The 20,006-nt window shown below is 41.9% G+C and overlaps 1 protein-coding gene across 3 annotated transcripts in view; it reads right to left on the bottom strand.

The window, feature by feature from the left end:
* SSBP2 (single stranded DNA binding protein 2) overlaps positions 1 to 20,006 on the bottom strand; it is a 189,873-nt gene that overhangs the window by 24,925 nt on the left and 144,942 nt on the right. For all 3 annotated transcript variants that reach the window (XM_083151850.1, XM_083151852.1, XM_083151851.1), the window contains exon 5: positions 5,503 to 5,592. In XM_083151850.1, the coding sequence (XP_083007976.1) occupies positions 5,503 to 5,592 (90 nt within the window). The remainder of the gene's footprint in view (positions 1 to 5,502; positions 5,593 to 20,006) is intronic.

Genomic DNA, 20,006 nt, shown 5'->3' with positions numbered 1-20,006 from the left:
GTCCGTCCAGAAAACCTTCTCTTCTTTAATGTGTAGATGTTTCAACCTATAAATTCCACTAGGTGGCACTACATACATGAGCTAATATTATTCCCTATTTTTAACTTCCTCGCTTATTTTATTTTTTTATGTAAACACCAGGGTCAAACATTGTATTGTATTTTTCAATTAAGATTTACCAAAATCTGATCATTTATAAATGAATGGGGAAAAAAAGAAAGTGAAAATCTTTGCTTCTTCTATAACAAACAGAAAAATTCTCCTTTACCTTGATAACAATACTAGATTTTAACCATGTAATAACAAATGCAAAGGTTATAGAGCCGTCATACCAGTATCGCACTCTCTGAAATAAAACTTGTCGTATAAGATACATTTCTAACTCCAGCTAAGTGATTTACACAGCTGTGAAAATAGACGTATTTCTCTGAAACTAGGTTGTGCGTATTTGCGTTTAGACGTTTTTTTCCACATTTGTTTCACTTTAACATGCATTAAATTACATATAGCAAATACTTGTGTGTACATAGTCTAAATGAGTTTGGTATAGTTATTTGACATCAATAACCAGATCTAGTCTAGATAAGCAGAGATTGAAGTCTGGTTTCTGGATCATATATGTATATTGCAACCACCAGTAAGTATCCTTCTATCTAAAAAATGTCGACTTTAAAACGACACAAAAATGGGAACCAGAGCTGAAGGCTATCGTTAGGCCAGACATATTTCTGGAGGATATTTATTTGCCTTATCACAATGAACATTTCACCCAAAGTAATATGTGTAGAAGCTTTGATGAATGTATTCGTATTGCTCTAAGGGATGTTGGAGATTTTTTTTTTGTTCCAATGTGGAAGAATCATCCTTAACTTTAGGATCTCGGATAATATATCTGCTGTAGAGCAGAAATGCATTGCAACCTTTATGTTCTGGGAAGAAAAAGTCATTTTTCGGTCTGTCTTAAAAAGAGGGGTAGAAGCTGCAGGGCAGGTATCCAACAGTTCCTAAACTTCAGTTAGAATATTTAACTTCTTTAAAGTCATAGTTTCCGGGAGATTATTGTTGGTAATAGAATTTAGCAAAGCGACCCAATGAGAGGGCGTGTCATGCTCCTCCCAAAGGGTGTGTCTAGTTCCATATATGGAGAGATTGTGAAAAGAGATTGTGAATGTGGCACCTAGAAGCGTGGGTGTGTACTGCCACATCTGAGAGCAGAGGAATCTTTTAAAATTACTTCTATCCAAATGTAGATGAGCCCCAGAGCAGTTAGTAAGATATACTATACTTGGTAAAGTGCTGTAACATGGTGCTGATGATTTAATGTAAATGTATCTCTCATTCCTTTTCCCCCCAAAAAATGTAACAGTGTAATGTGGGCTAGGTGAAAAGAGGGAGATTGCTAGACTTATGAAGGAGAGAGGGAGATTGCTGCTATTACAGGGAATCTACTGCAGAATGCAGGAGTGTAGGCAGCTATGTTTAAAGTTCTCCTTATAAAATAGATTTATCTCTGGTGAAACAGTGCTTCTCAAACGTTCTTTGCTCAAGATACGCTAAATTACCAGCATCAGTTTCATGGCACCTGATCATGGTGTATCTGGGGAACGTACTTGGTTGGGGTATTATATGGTGGCTCAAAATGGTTTACCATTTCTGTTTTTTTTTAAGCTTTTACTGCCTTTTAAATTACACAAAATCAAACTTGATAGCAGTAACAGAACTTTTCAGTAAAGTGTAAGTAATAAGCACAATAAAAAACAGGTCTTATGTTAAAAGTGTTACAGACAAAGGACCTTATTCTGGTGGACTCGCAAGGCTGCGAATTTCGCAGCTTTGCGAGTCCACCAAATGCCACCCGCACGGCCGCTCGCCCCTCCTCGCAGGCATGCAAATGGCTGTTTCGCATAAACTTCCATTCCCAGCTTCCATTCAGGGAGGAAATCATTTGACCGTTGCCCACCAATCGGATGATTTCTACAGCTCTCGCAAACTTAAGACATCTCTGTACTAACTTAGGTCTGTGGGCACCCTGTGTGGAAAGCGAGCAGGCAGCTGACATCTGCTGAAGTCAGCTGCCCCCCCCCCCCCCCTGCACCATCGCCGAATTCCCATGGAAACGCTGGGTGTTCCCATGGGAGCAACCAATCATTGCCGCCCCAGGCCCCCAGTGCTGCGTCCGAGCGGCCGGCTAATAATCAGTTGCCGTGGATGCTTGCATCAAGCGGCTGCACATGTGCATAACGGTTTATCCGCATGCGCAGTCGCGCACCATCTCTGCCCTGTGCGAATACGCAGGTGAGTGAATTGACCAGAATAAGGTCCAAAATACGAGCTGGGAAAATAACCGCGGCAGGCCAGATTTGTAACGTAAGGGTGACTGGGGTGCTCAGTATTTCCAGGCCCTATCATAACATTGGCTCGGTGTCTCCTCTATGCATTCTAGTTTATAAGCACTGCATGTTCGGAAATAGCGGTCATTAAATAAGGATCTGTCAATCATGTCTGCAAGAGAAGATAAGTTAATTGCACTATTCTTTGAATTGGCTCATAAAACTGTAATAACTGAGGCTCATGTCATGTTAAGCGCAGTAGTTAACAGTGACACCTAAATAATTAAGCACTAGTTAGATTCTGGCCTGAGTATTAATGATAATAATTTAGGAGACATTGGAATACATTTTATAAAAGGTACACTTTCCCCTAAGGCCTGTAAAAGGTGCTAACCTCCTGGTATAATAATTCTCTTTGGCTTCACCACAATTAGAATGATGGCGTATAATCCCTGGGAAAGCAGAATATCATTTGTATTTTATTCCATTGTACAGCACTGCAGAACTCGGACTACTGTAGGACAGGGGTTGCAGCGTAGGCCAGGACTTATGGAGAGCTCGTATGGACCTCAATGGTTACGGAACTGCTACAGCACATATTATGACCACTTAACAATATATTAAGTTACCGACTACTTTCCACGTATTGGATAGATGGCCGTAGAGCCATTTTATATATTTTGAACAACAATACAAACCATGACACGTGAACAGGTAAAGGAGAGGAAACGTTTCTAACGCTGCTAACCAGGCATATTTATAGATCTACAGTACTCCGTGACTAGAGATGTCCCCCATAGCATTTCACAAAAATATGGCAGTTTCAAGTAAGTAACTGTTGATGTTAAAGTCTGATCAAGTAGCATTTGTCACTTTTACACCCACCATCTTTGAAAACCTGCATGTGTAATAATCAAGGAATGGACAAAGTGGGTGAGTGAACCCTTCAACCAGCGCTTGTATAATAAAGGAGGTTTTACTTTCCTTCTATTGTCAATCAAAGATTCCTCCTCATGTGCAAGGTATTTCACAACATCAGAATCAATGGTACCATGTAAAAACAAGGTTAAAAGGTAAATCGCATAAAACTGTATTTTAATGTGTGAACATAAACATAAAACCAATCATAATACATCAATAAAATCCATACAATAGTATTGAGCATACAAATAAATACTATTGTATGGATTTTATTGATGTATTATGATTGGTTTTATGTTCACACATTAAAATACAGTTTTACGCGATGTACTTTTAACCTTGTTTTCACATGGTACCATCGATTCTGATGTTGTGAAATACCTTGCACATGAGGAGGAATCATCTTTGATTGACAATAGAAGGAAAGTAAAACCTCCTTTATTATACAAGCGCTGGTTGAAGGGTTCACTCACCCACTTTGTCCATATTTGTTTTTAATTTTGGGGTATTGGGGAAACACCCCAGAGTGTACCTATCCTAGCAGTTTGTTTTGCGCACTGTGGTGAATACCAATTTCTTCTGTATTCTGTATAATAATCAAGGAAGTCAATGGTTACAGAGAAGGAATATTGCCTATATATTACACACCTACACAACTGCCTATCAGCATGAGTACCCGATATTGGCCAACTGCCTGACATCTCTATAGGTGTAAATACAAAAGCATTAGCCAAAAAATATCTTAAAACTGTTGGATCTGGAGGTTGCATCTTATGCACAGTTTAATATTTAAACTGCTGCCGTTACATAGAAGAACGTACACACTGAGCTATTAGAAGCACAGTGTATATGGGGGACATAACATAGGGGGTCAAGCGGTGTACACACTGATAATAAAGTGACAAGTCAGGGACAGTTTGGGCTACATAACCAACGACCTGTATGTTCAGTGGGTTCTGATGAGATCACTGAACTGATATTATTTACAGATATCATTCAGTGTGTGCACCGGGAGTTTGGGGGGAAACACTGCCGATATAGCTCACATAGTGAGTATGGGGCATGAGTAATGACTGCACCTGTGCACCATTTACGTGGTCTGGAGAACATGGACTGTTAGTAGATATATTGAGAACCGGTTTGGCCAACCCTGTATTCGTGTGTGCATCCTTTAAAAGTTCTTTAAAACAGTCTATTAATTGCATCGCTACACAACTAATCCTGTACAACCAAAACATTAAAGTTTATTTAAAGCTATAAAATCCTTATAACAAAATTGCAAAGCCCCCATTATATGGGAGTCCATTAGATAATACAGCAGCTTCTGTCTGCAACAGTTGCAGGTTTATGTATCAATCTGACAACCAACCAATCAATATCACCATAAGAAGTCATCCTCCACCTCCGAAGGATGCTGGAATATTAAGCATACATACAGGTGACCAGCAGATGGGATACCGGAAGACAGACATTGGCATCCCGATTGAGAGAATCCTGGCAGAAGTCTTGTAAGTAATCCTCCCTCCCGCAGCCCAAATCTTACTCTCCCCATTAGTGCCTAATCCTGACCTTTCTACTCCACACCCTAACCCTATCATGACCCTTCTTAGTGCCTGACCCTAACCAAACCCCCCCCCCCCCCTCACACACACACATCCTAAACCACCCCAGCCTAGTGCTTACAAATAACCCTCCTCTCTTTAGCCTAACCATAACCCATTCCGACACACTTGCAGTGGGGATGCTAGCAGCCTGGATTTCGTCGTCGTCATCTCCAGCTATGTCAGTATTCCAGCACCAGCATTCCATAACATAAATTGATGGTAATCTCTACCATTGGCCAAATGCAATACACTGCTAGAATCACTGGGTGAAAGGTTATTTGTTACACCAATGAGGTAATAACGCTGATCATTCAAGTTCATGTTAAAGTAACTACAAAATGTATAAGCTAACCAAGGCTACGGCCTGACACTAATATTCGCCATCCATTCTTAAACTGATCAAAAAAGCTCTGACCTATCCTTAATTATTACAGCATTACTGACGATTCTCCTCATTAAATTCTCCTGAGTTGGCCTGTAAACTTGGCTGAGTATTATGTGAGATTTCTAAAAGCAGTTGCAATAAGGAAAGTCTGTACAGTCTATCATATAACACACTACTGCAGAGTACCACAAGCTGAGGAAGAGTATGCTATCAGCAGCATTTGCTGTCTACGTCCTTGTGTTGATGTTTAGTCTGTGCATACCTGAAAGAATCCAGGAGGAACTGGGCCCACTGGCATCCCATCCCCTGTGGGCATATTTCCTAAAACAGGACTGGGCGCAGCAGCAGCACTCTGGAAGAAAGCAAAATGCTGCGGTTAGTAAGACATATCTACAGTATCATCCAGGAACAGCATCGCAGAACAGTCCTAACTAGATTTAGGCAGCATATACACAGGTATTCAGTGAAGACATGGCTATATGAAGGACTGTAAAGCAAGAATCATACTAAAATGTATCTCTGACATGTAATGTAATGATATTGTGCATTTTAGAGAACAGCAGATTAAAGAAAAAAAAGATTTTAGTAGACTCTGGGCCAGATGTACTAAACCTTAAAAAGTGAAAAGTGATAAAGTGGAGAGTGATAATATACCAGCCAAACTGTCATGTCACAGGTTGTTTTTGAAAAAATGACAAATAAGAGCTGGTTGGTACTTTATCACTCTCTGCTGTACCACTTTTCAAGCATAGTACATCTGGCCCACTGGGAGATGTATGAAGCAGTGAAAACAGTGGAGAAGCGAGCCAGCAAAGGAATGTGCCACAGTAGCCAATCAGCTTTGGATTAACATTTATCAAGTGCATTCTATAATAATAATTGATAGCAGCCGATGGGTTGCCATGGGCAACTCCTTCACTCCTTTTCACTGCTTCATACAGCTACTCCATAGATCAGTGGTAGCCAACCCTAGCCCTCGAGAGCTACAAACAGTTCACATTTTCCAGACAACCTAGCTGCTGCACAGCTGCACTCATTAATCACTGACACATTTTAAAAGATCCACAGATGGAGCTAATTAGCTCACTTGTGATTCTGTGAGGAGACCTGCAAAACATGCACTGTTGGTAGCTCTCGAGGACTAGGGTTGGCTACCCCAGCCATAGATCAAGCATTCCCAACCAGGGTCCTCAAGGCACACCAACAGTGCAGGTTTTAGTGATATCCAGGCTTTAGCACAGGTGACTTAATTAGTACCTTAATGATTCTGATTAAACCATCTGTGCTGAAGCCTGGATATCGCTAAAACCGGCACTGTTGGTGTGCCTTGAGGACCGTGGTTGGGAATGCCTGCCATAGAGAGTAAATGTTTTAATAGAAATGGTCATCCTCTCCGAAGAGTCACCACAAACACGCTTTATGGCTAGGACAGACCGACATTTCCTGGCCGCGCTGCCGCAGAGAACATCACGGTGCGCGAGGAGATACAGTTTAACTATTTAATAAACAGTTGCTAAATTAAAGCAAATCCTTGAGAATGGCAAATATATGCACCACGAATATGGTTTAAAAGGACACGTTAAACACTACGGTGGTCATTGAGCCTGATTTCACATAAGGCTAGCTGTGGAGTCTGTAGAACATGCAGATTACATTCCGTATAACACCCTGTGTGCGAAGGTAGGCATGGTGTCACTGGTATTTTACACGGGTGCTTTGCATTCCTCAGAGAGCGCACACGGATCGAGATAGAAATCCCTGATCCCTCTGGGCTTTTCTCAAGTACATGTGGATTTATGCTGCATAGAGGAAAAGCCATATGGATCAGTGTTCTATTAACTTGCACAGCATCTCGGAGCTTGTAGTTTGCCAACAACTGGAGAGCCACAGGTCAACTACACATAGGGTTTTATGTAGCAATTACAAGGCAATGAGGCTGAAAGTGTACCAACAAGTTATAAATAAAACAAAGCCATTAACACGTATGGAAGATTTACCATAGATGCTTGCAGATATTACAGTCTATACTGAAACATTTCTTACAAGGATAGTGAGAGCACAAGTCCCTCCTTACAGACAAAGCCCCTCCTCTTATATACATACATGCGCCTTCTAAATACCTGGGAACCAGAGAAACCCTCACACATGGGCTAAGGGTTTTAATCTGCCCATACACGTATCTATGTAATAGGCTTATATTTCAATGATTTATTAAATACAGTATCTAGTCACTGAACACTTGTTATATACATGAAATTCACAATGCATACTATAAACTATAACATAGAGGAACGATTTAGAGCACTCTGTAGCCAGTCCCTACAAAGACCATGATACTGCCAGGAAAAAACAGCAAACAATAATAGACACCAGCACAAAAAAACGTAAAAGGAGACTGCTGGAAACTACACAGCGGCATGCCTATATGCATAGTACTAGTGGCAGCCCCCAACAGCTCCATCAATAACCGTCTTCTAAGTTTTCGGGGAAGGCTCATAACCTAATGGTTAGCATTACTGCCTCACAGCACTGAGGTCATGGGTTCTATGCCCACCATGGCCCTAACTCCCTAAGGGAGTTTGTATATTCTCCCTGTGCTTGCGTGGGTTTCCTTCGGTTGCTCTGGTTTTCTCCCACAATCTAAAAATATACTGGTACCGGTAATTTAATTGGCTCCCAACAAAATGTACCCAAGAGTGAATGTGTGCGCGTGTACATGTGGTAGGGAATATAGATTGTAAGCTCCACTGGGGCAGGGACTGATGTGAATGTTCAACTATACTCTGTAAAGCGCTACGGAATATGTGTGCGCTATATAAGATAAATATACATAACCAGGACATTTAGCATTAAATGATCATAAAATATGCGCACAAGTCTTCTCCGTCTACCTTAGTGGATTTAAGTAGTTCATAGCCATATTTTGTACAGGTGCGTGGCCTCATGATCGCGCATGGCGCAGAGCCGACTTGCTTAGTGCAGAACACGCCACAGATAATAGAAAGGCCATGCGAGATGGAAGGGGCTCGAGACAAATGACAAAATGCGACAATAGATTGCTAATGACATTACTGGCACAGCATGAACATTAATGGCAGGCATTGCATATCTCAGCCTCACAGAGCAGGGACCTGAAATTTATTGGTGCAATTATGAACGTTTTTGTTTGCTACACCTGTAATGGAGTGGCTTCCCTCCTTCTCTCTCATAGTATAAACAATTTCATTTGCTCAATATTTTAGAAAGAAAGCACATTGATGTAACATCAAGAAGTCATTATACTAATGAGGTTTCAATAGGTGAGTGGCACTGCAGTGTGTTCACTGATGTCTTCCTATTGTCTAGCAAGCGTTTTAGAAAATAGAACCCATTACTTGTGCTGACATCGACAAATCCACCATTCAGAGATTTGTATACTTATTCCACAGCAATGATAATAAGTAAAAAAAAAAAAACTATTTTGCAAACATGCTTATAAACATGATTACCATATCATACCTCCCAATAGTCTTGTCTGATTGCGGCTGCCTCCCCCATGGCAGCAGTGTCACGGGGTGGGGGTCATTCAGCTGGTCTGCTCAGAGCAAAGTCTACTATAAATTTAGGTTGATTTTGGCTATAAAGCCAACAAGCCATATGTTCAGCAGGTCCTTTTGACATCACCGAACAATATAGTTTACCAATATCGTTCAGTTTGTACACTCAATATCATTTGACCAGTGGCACTGCCAATATAGTTAACTATATTGATGGTGTCCCTAGGCATCTAGTGTGTATGGGGCTTAAAAGTGAACACACACTGTGCGATGCTATGGTGGATTCAGAATATGCGATTTCCCTTGAATTCTCCCACCAGTATGTTTGTGAATTGTGGGGGGCAGTTAGAATACCCAGAGGACACGCCTTCTAAGCCTGCCCCCAGACGAATGTGAGACTGGAAAGCGGTAAGGTTATTACACACGGTGCAATATGAACTACCAATATTGGTAGTTCATATTGCACCGTGTGTAATAACCTTACAGCTTTCCAGTCTCACAGTAGTCTGGGGGCAGGCTTAGAAGGCGTGTCCTCTGGGTATTCTAACTGCCGCCCACAATTCACAAACATACTGGTAAGAGAATCGACATCTGATGAATAATGTGTACATGCAATAGGGAACATGCACTGTACTCCAATAGGGCAGGGATTGATATGAATGTACGAAATAGTCTCTGTAAAGAGATGCCAAATGTGTGTGCACTACATAAATACATAAAATAAAATCAGCCTAAAAAGCCATCCATGCTTCGTATATTAATTTCAGCTACTTTCAATTAGAATATAGATTGGCTGTAATTCTACTAGGTGAAACCTAACAATACTAAAACGCTACAATTTTTTTTGCTTTACTGTACATATAAATAATGACAACGGAACAAATCCAGACTGAGCACAGGTGGGTTGCTCTAATAAAGGTGTGTACACATTCAGATTTGATTCAATTTTGATTATCCAATTTTGACTTTAATTATGCAATTTTTACTGCATTCTGATTTACTTTAAGCTCCATACACATGGTTCAATTTTGCCTAACATTCTATTCGATTTTGCTTATATAGACAAAAATGAATTGACATCGAACAGATTCCATCCCGATCTACGGCCCTGCGGCATTGAAATCTAGTAGAAAAATAGAATGTGCATGCAATACTATATAGTACAGATCTGTACTATATAGTCTAAATGGAATGTGCAATTCGATGAATTGGGATTGAATAGAATATGATTCGCACCCTTTAGATTTGGACTATCTTGCAATTTGTCCCTAGGCCAAATACATTCTACAGACAAGACTCTGCAGACAAGTCTATCTTGGCTATTTTTCTATACGATGCTGACCAAAGGGGGTGCACATCTGCATAGGCTATGGCTGAATACTGTGGGATTCCGGCTAACTTTCTATTTGATTTTGACTATAAAGTCAAGATCGATAGCCAGAATCGCACGGGTATGGATTGTATGGTCGACAATCATTAGGTGAATAACGCTAGGTTGACATACTGCAAGGTCGACAGGGGTCTAGGTCGACAGTCAAAAGGTCGACATGTGGGTTTTCACTGTTTTAGGACCCGAATGTCGACACATGATTAAATGCACCGTGTCCCCTCGCATGGCTCGCTGCACTCGCCAGGCTTCGGGCACGGTGCCTCGCTACGCTCGGCACACTATTTTATTCTCCCACCACACCCTATTGGATGGTAGGGAAAGAAATACTGCATGCCGGCACAAAAAACAGTGAAAAACACCATGTCTACCTAGACCATGTCGACCTAATGTTTGTGTCGACCTTGTCCCATGATGACCTAGACCCCAGTCAACCACAATCCTAGTGGTGTCGACCTAATGACTGACTGTTTACCATCTTTAGGTAGACCAACCGACCGTATCCCAATCGCACCATGTGTACACAGCTTAAGAGGCACCTCTGCCATTAGCTGCCACCCCCTGGTTCTCTTCTCACAAGGTTTTTGCACATAAACAAACAAAAACCTTACAATACACAGCCTAATAAATACTATACATATGTAATGCTTACAACCTATGTGAAAGCGAGCATGATAATAGAAAGGGAAAACAATATTTGTAGTTTACCACTGTGAGATCAAAATCATTTTCAAGTAAGAATCACCAAGATAAAGACAGAGGACTCCTGTATTGTACCTGTAACATGCACAGCTGTCACTGCACATTCAGACTCTATCAAGACACTGCATCAAGCAAGAGACCAATCAATCTCAATATAGCAGACAATCCTGTCTCCATTATTCATGGAAGTTGTATTCCATGAACACGGACATCTCTTCCACAAACTTAAGTCTTTGGCATGGTGTAACGCTACGCCATTGTGCTGCTCTCATCGCGCCGTCCACAGTGCAGCACCCTGCGCCAGAATGGGGCGCACACGTCACGCCGCTCGCATGCCCCATTTTCAGCAACGGACGCGCGAGCGGGTGAGACGCTGCTATTTCTTCATAATGTATTCACGAACTAGTAAGCAACTGTGTAACTGGGAAATTCCAAAGGGACATAAACACTGTGTGATGAGGCAGCTGGCAGATTTTGAGTATGCAGATTTTGACTATGTAGTAGTAGTTTGTTTATTTATAAGGGGCCACAAAGTGTCCGCAGCGCCGTACATAGCAAACAAAAATACAAATTACAAGGTAACGTACAGGGTGTGTTGATAAAATACAGCATAAATAGGGGTATAGCTGGTAGAACTAAAATCAGCATCAGTTCTGAAGTAGGTGTCGAAATTGTTGAGGAGACTGTGGCCAAATACGTGTGGTCAAGATCGAAAGGAAAGTTAAACCAAAAATCTCATCGAACACTAAAAAACGTCATAGCTGCCTGATTGAAATGCACCACACCAATACGCTTACACGGCGTTTAAACATGAATTAACTTAGCCTTCAGTTTTGTTTAAAGTAACCTTCCCCCCAATATAAAAAATGCTGGGTCACATGTAATAAAGCTGTCCCAAAGACGCATGTGTCGACTTCTTTCGGGTCTGGATGCTCATGGCCGATCTGGTAACACTATGCATTTATCATTTTTACATAATGCGTTGCCTCTGTATTAGCTTTTGTTATAACTGTTCTAACGCAAGGTCAAAATATGCAAGTGCGCATATTTCATTTTTGCCTATGGTTAGGAGCTTAGGACACAGGGAAGGGTGACCTATGCTCCCAGATATTCCAAAAGAGTAGCAAAGTAGAGCATACAGTATGTTAGAACGGTGGATATTACAAACCACATAAAATCCTAGGTTCCCACAAGACATCACAAATGTGGCACAGCGTTTTATAGACATTTGTCATACTCATGTTCCCCAGCTTTTCCCATTTAGAAGTCATTCATATGTAACAAAAGGTGAATGCTACTCCTCACCCCTATGCCGGGTATTCCAGCATTCCCAGCTCCATTGGGTGAGCATTACATTTAGGTTGTTCCATCGCAACTAGTATAACATAGAAGCTTGTGGTGCGGCGGCACTCAGAAAGAAACAGGCGACAGCAGGCAGGGGTTTTGCTGACATTTTAAAGCCCCCAGGCTTTTTTTTATCAATGTGCGAGTGAGAACAACTAGTATAATATACAGATATAGCCGTGCTATAGCTGCTCAATGTGTTTATATGAGCCACGGGAGTGATGAGATTGTGCCAATTGGACACAGATGTCACATGTGACGATTAGTGTGGCCAATGATGAGCATATACACATATATACACACACACACACACACAGTATGCAGACTGAAATAATTAGTTAAAAGAGATAATTCGATGCAATGGGTGTGATGTGCCAATCCGGAACAGGAGCTTGCGCCAGTCCGCATCACAAGTTTTGCCTTACAATTGAAAACTTGCGCAGTCAACACTACAGTAACTGGCGCATAGGTGCGCGGCTGGGCTTCGCTGCGGTGCCCGCCAGTACAACGCATACAACTGAATACCCCATTACAGATTTGTTGCACTGCATTTGGCACATCCGAAAAAAATAAGGGGTATTCAGACGAACCAGGCTTTTTTTATATCCTACCCTGCCATATAGTTTGGATAACCACCTTTCTGCACACCGATTAATTAGCTATGTACTGCTAGCTACAGTAATAAATTAGCTGAACAATAAGTTTGAACAATGCTTTAGTTTCTCATTCATGATATGAATTAACAGTAATCCCATTTAAGTCAATGACATTAAAACCGTTAAATAAAAGAACAATGTCCATTAAAAAAGTAAAACCCGAGGCGCTAAATTAAAGGCACAATATCGACCCCGTATGAGCAGGGTCAGGAGGGACTCAGGTGCCAGTCGGTTTACACCTCAGTTCCTTCAGAAGTGTAATACACGCGCGATAACCAGCGCTGTGCGACTATTATACCTGATTTTCCTATATCGGAATACAGGCTCTGAATACGCACAGCAGCAACAACTGAAACCTTAATAATAAAAAAGGTTGTGTTTACATAAAAGCTGAAAGACAGGAGCAAGAATGTACGTGTTAAACAGTATTCGGCCTGACTAAAAACATTAAGATCAACTAAACGGCGCGAATGGAGGAAATGTATTTGCATCTCTGCTGCTGGATAGCTTGATAAATAACTAAATGAAAATGTGATACAGTTGGCTTCACACGGCAGTAATGATTTAGTACAAGGACCTGAATGTGGAACACGGCTGTAACAATCTCACAGACCAAGAAAACAAGATGGAATTTAGACTGCGCGTTGCAAAAGCCAGATACTGAGGGAAACAAGCAAGGGAGCTAACAAAATATATGCAAGACCCCGAATAGATTAAAGCACGGGGTGCATATTGACCACGCTATGGGGAATATTGATTGCCTGGGCTACTGAAAATAAAACTAAATAACATACAAGTCAAATTAAACTGTATGAGACATTTGCTGCCTCATTTTCCAATCTCATCATCTCCTAATGACCAAGTTAACATTACAACCTGCAGAGGATGGAGAGAATACAAATCTTTTAATGCCTTGGTTTGGGAAGTGTGCTTTCTATGGCGACATTATAGAAAGACTTGTCATTGTTCCAGAAGCTACGTACACGGATTTATTACAAATATTTATTCAACAAAAAAACAAACCTAACAAATACTTATTTTACAGTATGTGCTGCACACTCAAAAAATGCTATTAATGCAAGGAGTTCATATTTGAGTGGTTTTAAAAAAGTACGGATTATTACCTGTTAGTACGCTTTCCTCTACTCCACCATGGCAGCCACATATGGGTTTTCCTCCAATTAGGTAGATATCTGGAAAGGGAAACACAACAGCCAAAAAACCTCCCCTAGACACGGCCTCCTATATAAGGTCCGCCCCTTTAGTGCTCTGTGTCTCTATTATATAGCTTCCGATCATTTTTTAAACAATATTAACCCCTTCCTGACAGAGCCAGTTTTTGCGTTCCTGACAGAGCCCTTTTTTTCAAATCTGACATGTCTCACTTAAGTGGGGATAACTTTTTTTTGCTTTTACTTATCCCAGTGATTTTGAGATTGTTTTCTCGTGACACATTGTACTTCAAGTTAGTGGTAAATTTTCATCGATACAGTCTGTGTTTTTTTGTGAAAAATACCAAAATGTCGGAAAAAAATGGAAAATTTTGCGATTTGCAAAATGTTAAATTTTCTGCTTGTGAGACAAATAATCTTACCACTCAAAATAGTGAATAACTAACATAGACCATATGTCTACTTTATGTTGACATCATTATTTCAACTTCCTTTTAATTTTTTGGGACACTAGGAGGCTTACAATATGAATAGCAAATTCTCAAATTTTCAAGAAAATTTCAAACACTGATTTTTTTAGGGACCAGTTCAGTTCTGATGTGACTTTGAGGGACTTGTATGTGAGACACCCCCATAAATGATGCCATTTCAAAAACTGCACCCCTCACAGTATTCAAAACAGCATTTTGGAAGTTTGTTAACCCTTTAGGTGTTTCACAGGAATTAAAACAAAGTGTAGGTGGAATTTCAAAATTTCTTTTTTTTTGCAGAGTTTCAATTTTAATACATTTTTCTAACGAATACAGTAGATTTTACTAGAGAAATGTGACTAAAAATTGATTCCCCCAATTCTTTGGTTTTCATAAATATCCTATATGTGGCCCTAGTGTGCACGGTGACCAAACCACAGGCTTCATAATAGAAGGAGCACCTACTTGATTTTGGAGCCTCCTTTTTATGAGATTATTTTTTTAGGCACCATGTAGGTTTCTAGGCACCATAAGATGCTAAAAGTTAGGAACCCCCCCACAAGTGACCCCATTTTGCAAACTACACCCCTCAGGGAATTCATCAAGGGGTATAGTGTACATTTCAAACCCCCAGGGGTTTCACCAATTTTGATACAACTGGGCTGTGAAAATGAAAAAAATTAATTTTTCATTTTCACAGCTCAGTTGTATCAAAATTGGTGAAACCCCTGGGGGTTTGAAATGTACACTATACCCCCTGATGAATTCCCTGAAGGGTGTAGTTTGCAAAATGGGGTCACTTGTGGGGGGGTTCCACTGTATAGGTGCTTCAGGGGTCATTCAACCAGAATCTGTGCTGCAAAATCCAAAAATCACTCCTTCCCTTCTGAGTCCTGCCATGCACCCAACTGGTATTTTTTGGGCACATGTGAGGCATTGCCGTACTCGGGAGAAATTGGGGCACAGATTTTGGGGTGCTTTGTCTCCTTCATTCCTTGTGAAAATGAAAAATTTTCAGCCAGATCTGCATTTTTGTGTAAAAAATGTAATTTTTCATTTGCACAGCCCAGTTGTATCAAAATTGGTGAAACCCCTGGGGGTTTGAAATGTACGCTATACCCCTAGATAAATTCCCTGAGGGGTGTAGTTTGCAAAATGGGGTGACTTGTGGGGGGGTTCCACTGTATTGGTGCTTCGGGGGTCTTGCTAATGCGACATAGCACCCACCATTCATTCCACCAGAATCTGTGCTGCAAAATCCAAATATCGCTCCTTCCCTGCTGAGTCCTGCCATGCACCCAAATGGTATTTTTTGGTCACATGTGAGGCATTGCCGTACTCGGGAGAAATTGGGGCACAGATTTTGGGGTGCTTTGTCTCCTTCATTCCTTGTGAAAATGAAAAATTTTGAGCCAGAACTGCATTTTTGTGTAAAAAAATGTAATTTTTCATTTTCACAGCCCAGTTGTACCACAATTGGTGAAACCCCTGGGGGTTTTAAATGTACGCTATACCCCTAGATGAATTCCCTGAGGGGTGTAGTTTGCAAAATGGGGTCACTTGTGGGGGGGTTCCACTGTATTGGTGCTTCGGGGGTCTTGCTAAAGCGACATAGCACCCACCAAAATTCCACCAGAATCTGAGCTGCAAAATCCAAATATCACTCCTTCCCTTCTGAGTCCTGCCATTTTTTGGTCACACATGAAGCATTGCCGTACTCGGGAGAAATTGGGGCACAGATTTTGGGGTGCTTTTTCTCCTTCGTACCTTATGAAAATGAAAAATTTGGAGCCAGAACTGCATTTTTGTGTAAAAAAATGTAATTTTTCATTTTCACTGCCCAGTTGTATCAAAATTGGTGAAACCCCTGGGGGTTTGAAATGTACACTATACCCCCTGATGAATTCCCTGAAGGGTGTAGTTTGCAAAATGGGGTCCCTTGTGGGGGGGTTCCACTGTATAGGTGCTTCAGGGGTCATTCAACCAGAATCTGTGCTGCAAAATCCAAAAATCACTCCTTCCCTTCTGAGTCCTGCCATGCACCCAACTGGTATTTTTTGGGCACATGTGAGGCATTGCCGTACTCGGGAGAAATTGGGGCACAGATTTTGGGGTGCTTTGTCTCCTTCATTCCTTGTGAAAATGAAAAATTTTGAGCCAGATCTGCATTTTTGTGTAAAAAAATGTAATTTTTTACACAAAAATGCAGTTCTGGCTCAAAATTTTTCATTTTCGCAAGGAATGAAGGAGACAAAGCACCCCAAAATCTGTGCCCCAATTTCTCCCGAGTACGGCAATGCCTCATATGTGACCCAAAAATACCATTTGGGTGCATGGCAGGACTCAGAAGGGAAGGAGTGATTTTTGGAGGTGGAATGAAAGGTGGGTGCTATGTCGCATTAGCAAGACCCCCGAAGCACCAATACAGTGGAACCCCCCCACATGTGACCCCATTTTGGTCACCAGCTTTGGGAGGGGGGCTGGCGCTGCGGCTGGTGGGGGGTTGGGAGGGGTGCTGGCGCTGCGGCAGCCGGGAGGGTGGGAGGGAGGGGGGGCTGCCGGGTGGGATGGGGGGGCTGGCGATCGGTGGTGATCGGTGCTGTACTTAACAGCACCGATCACCACCGATCACTGTGTTACCGAGCGGCTTAGCCGCCGGTAACACAGAAAACGCTGCAATTGGCTGTTCACATTTGAACAGCCAATTGCAGCGATCGCCGCGAGGGGGGATGTCTGCTGTCAGGGACAGCAGACATCTCCAAACTGTCACCGCGTCTATAGACGCGGTGACAGTTTAAAACCATGACGTATATATACGTCTTCGGTCGGGAAGTACCTCCCGACCATGACGTATATATACGTCATATGTCGGGAATATCTTTCTATATATATATATATATATATATGTGTGTGTGTATGTATGTATGTATATATATATATATATATATATATATATATATATATATATATATATATATATATATATATATATATATATATACACATATATATATATATATATATATATATATATATACACACACACATATATATATATATATATATATATATATGTGTGTGTATATATATATACACATATATATACACACACACATATATATATATATATATATATATGTGTGTGTATATATATATATATATATATATATATATATATATATATATATATATATTTATTCACTACATATATTTTTTTTTACTGGGCAGCTTGATGCTGCTTCTGCTGCTGCTGCGGGGGGGAGGGGGGAGGAGGGAGGAGGGAGGAGGGCAGCGCTGCTGCGCTGAGCTGACGGGGGAGCCGGGGACGCTGCTGCTGCTGCTGCGGTGAGTGCCCGGCGGGTGGGAGGGGGGTGCTGCACATCGGAGGTGATCGGTGCTGTACTTGACAGCACCGATCACCACCGATCCCTGTGTTACCGAGCGGCTTAGCCGCCGGTAACACAGGAAACGCTGTGAATGGCTGTTCAGATTTGAACAGCCAATCACAGCGATCGCCGACCGGGGGGGGCACCCCTGCCCCCCCTGGGCGGCGAGGGGGGATGTCTGCTGTCAGGGACAGCAGACATCACCTAACTGTCACTGCGTCTATAGACGCAGTGACAGTTTGAAACCATGACGTACATTTATGCCATGTGTCGGGAAGTACTTCCCGACCATGACGTAAATGTACGTCAAATGTCGGGAAGGGGTTAAGGGTGGGAAACTGCTGCCATGGTGGAGTAGAGGAAAGCGTACTAACAGGTAATAATCCGTACTTTCCTCTACCTCCCCATGGCAGCCACATATGGGTAATACCATAGCAATAACACAGTAGGGAGGGAAAAAAGAAAAACAGAAATAATAATTAGCACTTCAAAGGATACGAGGTTGTCTTCACCCCTTTATTCTCCTTCTTTCTCTCTTTTTTTTTTTTTTATATTACAGCACTCAGGATTTTCCTGCCCAGTTTCGCGTCACTGGAGGCTCCTACGTCTACTCTGTAATGTTTTGAAAACGTGTGCGCCGAAGCCCAGCATGCTGCTTTACAAAGCTCCTCTATTGAGGCCGCACCTTTTTCTGCCCATGATGCTGCTACGGCTCTTGTCGAATGGGCCTTAATTCCTTTAGGCACCTCTACCTTCCTTATCTTATAGGCTTCAGCTATGCACTCTTTCAGCCACCTTGCTAGTGTAGCTTTCTATGCACCTAATCCTTTATTTTTTCCTTCTGTTACTAAGAAGAGCCTCTTTGACTTCCTCCAACCTTCCACTCTTTGAAGATAAATTATCAATGCTCTCTTTACGTCCAGCGTATGTAGCCTTCTTTCTTTCTCATTCCCTGGGTTAGCACAGAAAGCTGGCAGCACTATTTCTTGGTTGATATGAAACTGGGACACTACTTTCGGGAGGAAATTCGGGTTAGTTCTCAACACCACCTTATCCTGAAAGAAGTTGAGAAATGGTTCCTCTGCCCAGAGCGCCTGCAGCTCTGATACTCTCCTGGCCGATGTAATTGCGACCAGAAAAACAACCTTCATCGTTAACTTTTTTATAGGTATTTCCTGCAGTGGCTCAAAAGGCTCTTCCGTTAGTACGTTCAGTACTAGATTCAAGTCCCACGGAGCCATGGGGTTATGAAATTGCGGCCTTATCCTTCTTAGCGCCTGCACGAACCTCCTTACATATTTGTCCTCTGATATTTTTGTATCCAGCATGGCTCCTAGTGCTGAAATCTGCACTCTTAATGAGCTGGCTGACAGCTTTTTTTCTAGCCCTGTCTGCAGGAAGTCCAGAATTGTGGGTATCGACCTAGGGTTTCTATGCCCTACCTCGCAAAACTGAATGTAAGTTTTCCAAATCTTATAGTATGTAGCTGATGTATTCATCTTCCTTGCCTTAAGCAGCGTATTTATTACTTTCTGAGAAAAGCCCTTTTCTACCAGTGTTCTGGTCTCAGTAGCCATGCCATCAGACCCCAGTTGTCTGGTTGTGGTCTCGTGTAGTTCCCCTGTCTTAACAGGTCTTCTCTGTCTGGAATCTTCCAAGGAACGTCCACCGCCATTCTCACTACCTTCTGAAACCACGCTCTCCTCGGCCAGAAAGGTAATATTGTTATCACCGTTGCTTCCTCTTTTTGTATTTTGTTGAGCAACCTCGATATTACCGGAAACGGAGGGAAAACATACGCTAGGCCTGTGTTCCACTGCGCCGTCAGAGCATCCACCTGACTTGCTCCTGCCTCCCAGTGCCTCGACATGAAGGTGGGTACCTTGGCATTGGCTCTTGTGGCCATGAGGTCTATAGCTGGACATCCCCATTTTTGCACTATGAGTTGAAACACTTCCTGGGACAGCTCCCATTCTCCTGCTTTTATTGCCCTTCTGCTCAAAGCGTCCGCTGCCTGATTTTGTTCTCCTGCTATGAATACTGCCGTGATGCTCTTTACGTGTAGTTCTGCCCATTGCAGCAATTCCTCCACGGCCTTCATCATACTCCTGCT

This window comes from Crinia signifera, chromosome 1 (assembly GCF_055691185.1).
Source record: "Crinia signifera chromosome 1, ASM5569118v1, whole genome shotgun sequence".
Lineage (NCBI taxonomy): Eukaryota > Metazoa > Chordata > Amphibia > Anura > Myobatrachidae > Crinia > Crinia signifera.
Note: the sequence above shows the minus strand (reverse complement) of the source record. Positions and strands in the feature narration are given on the sequence as shown.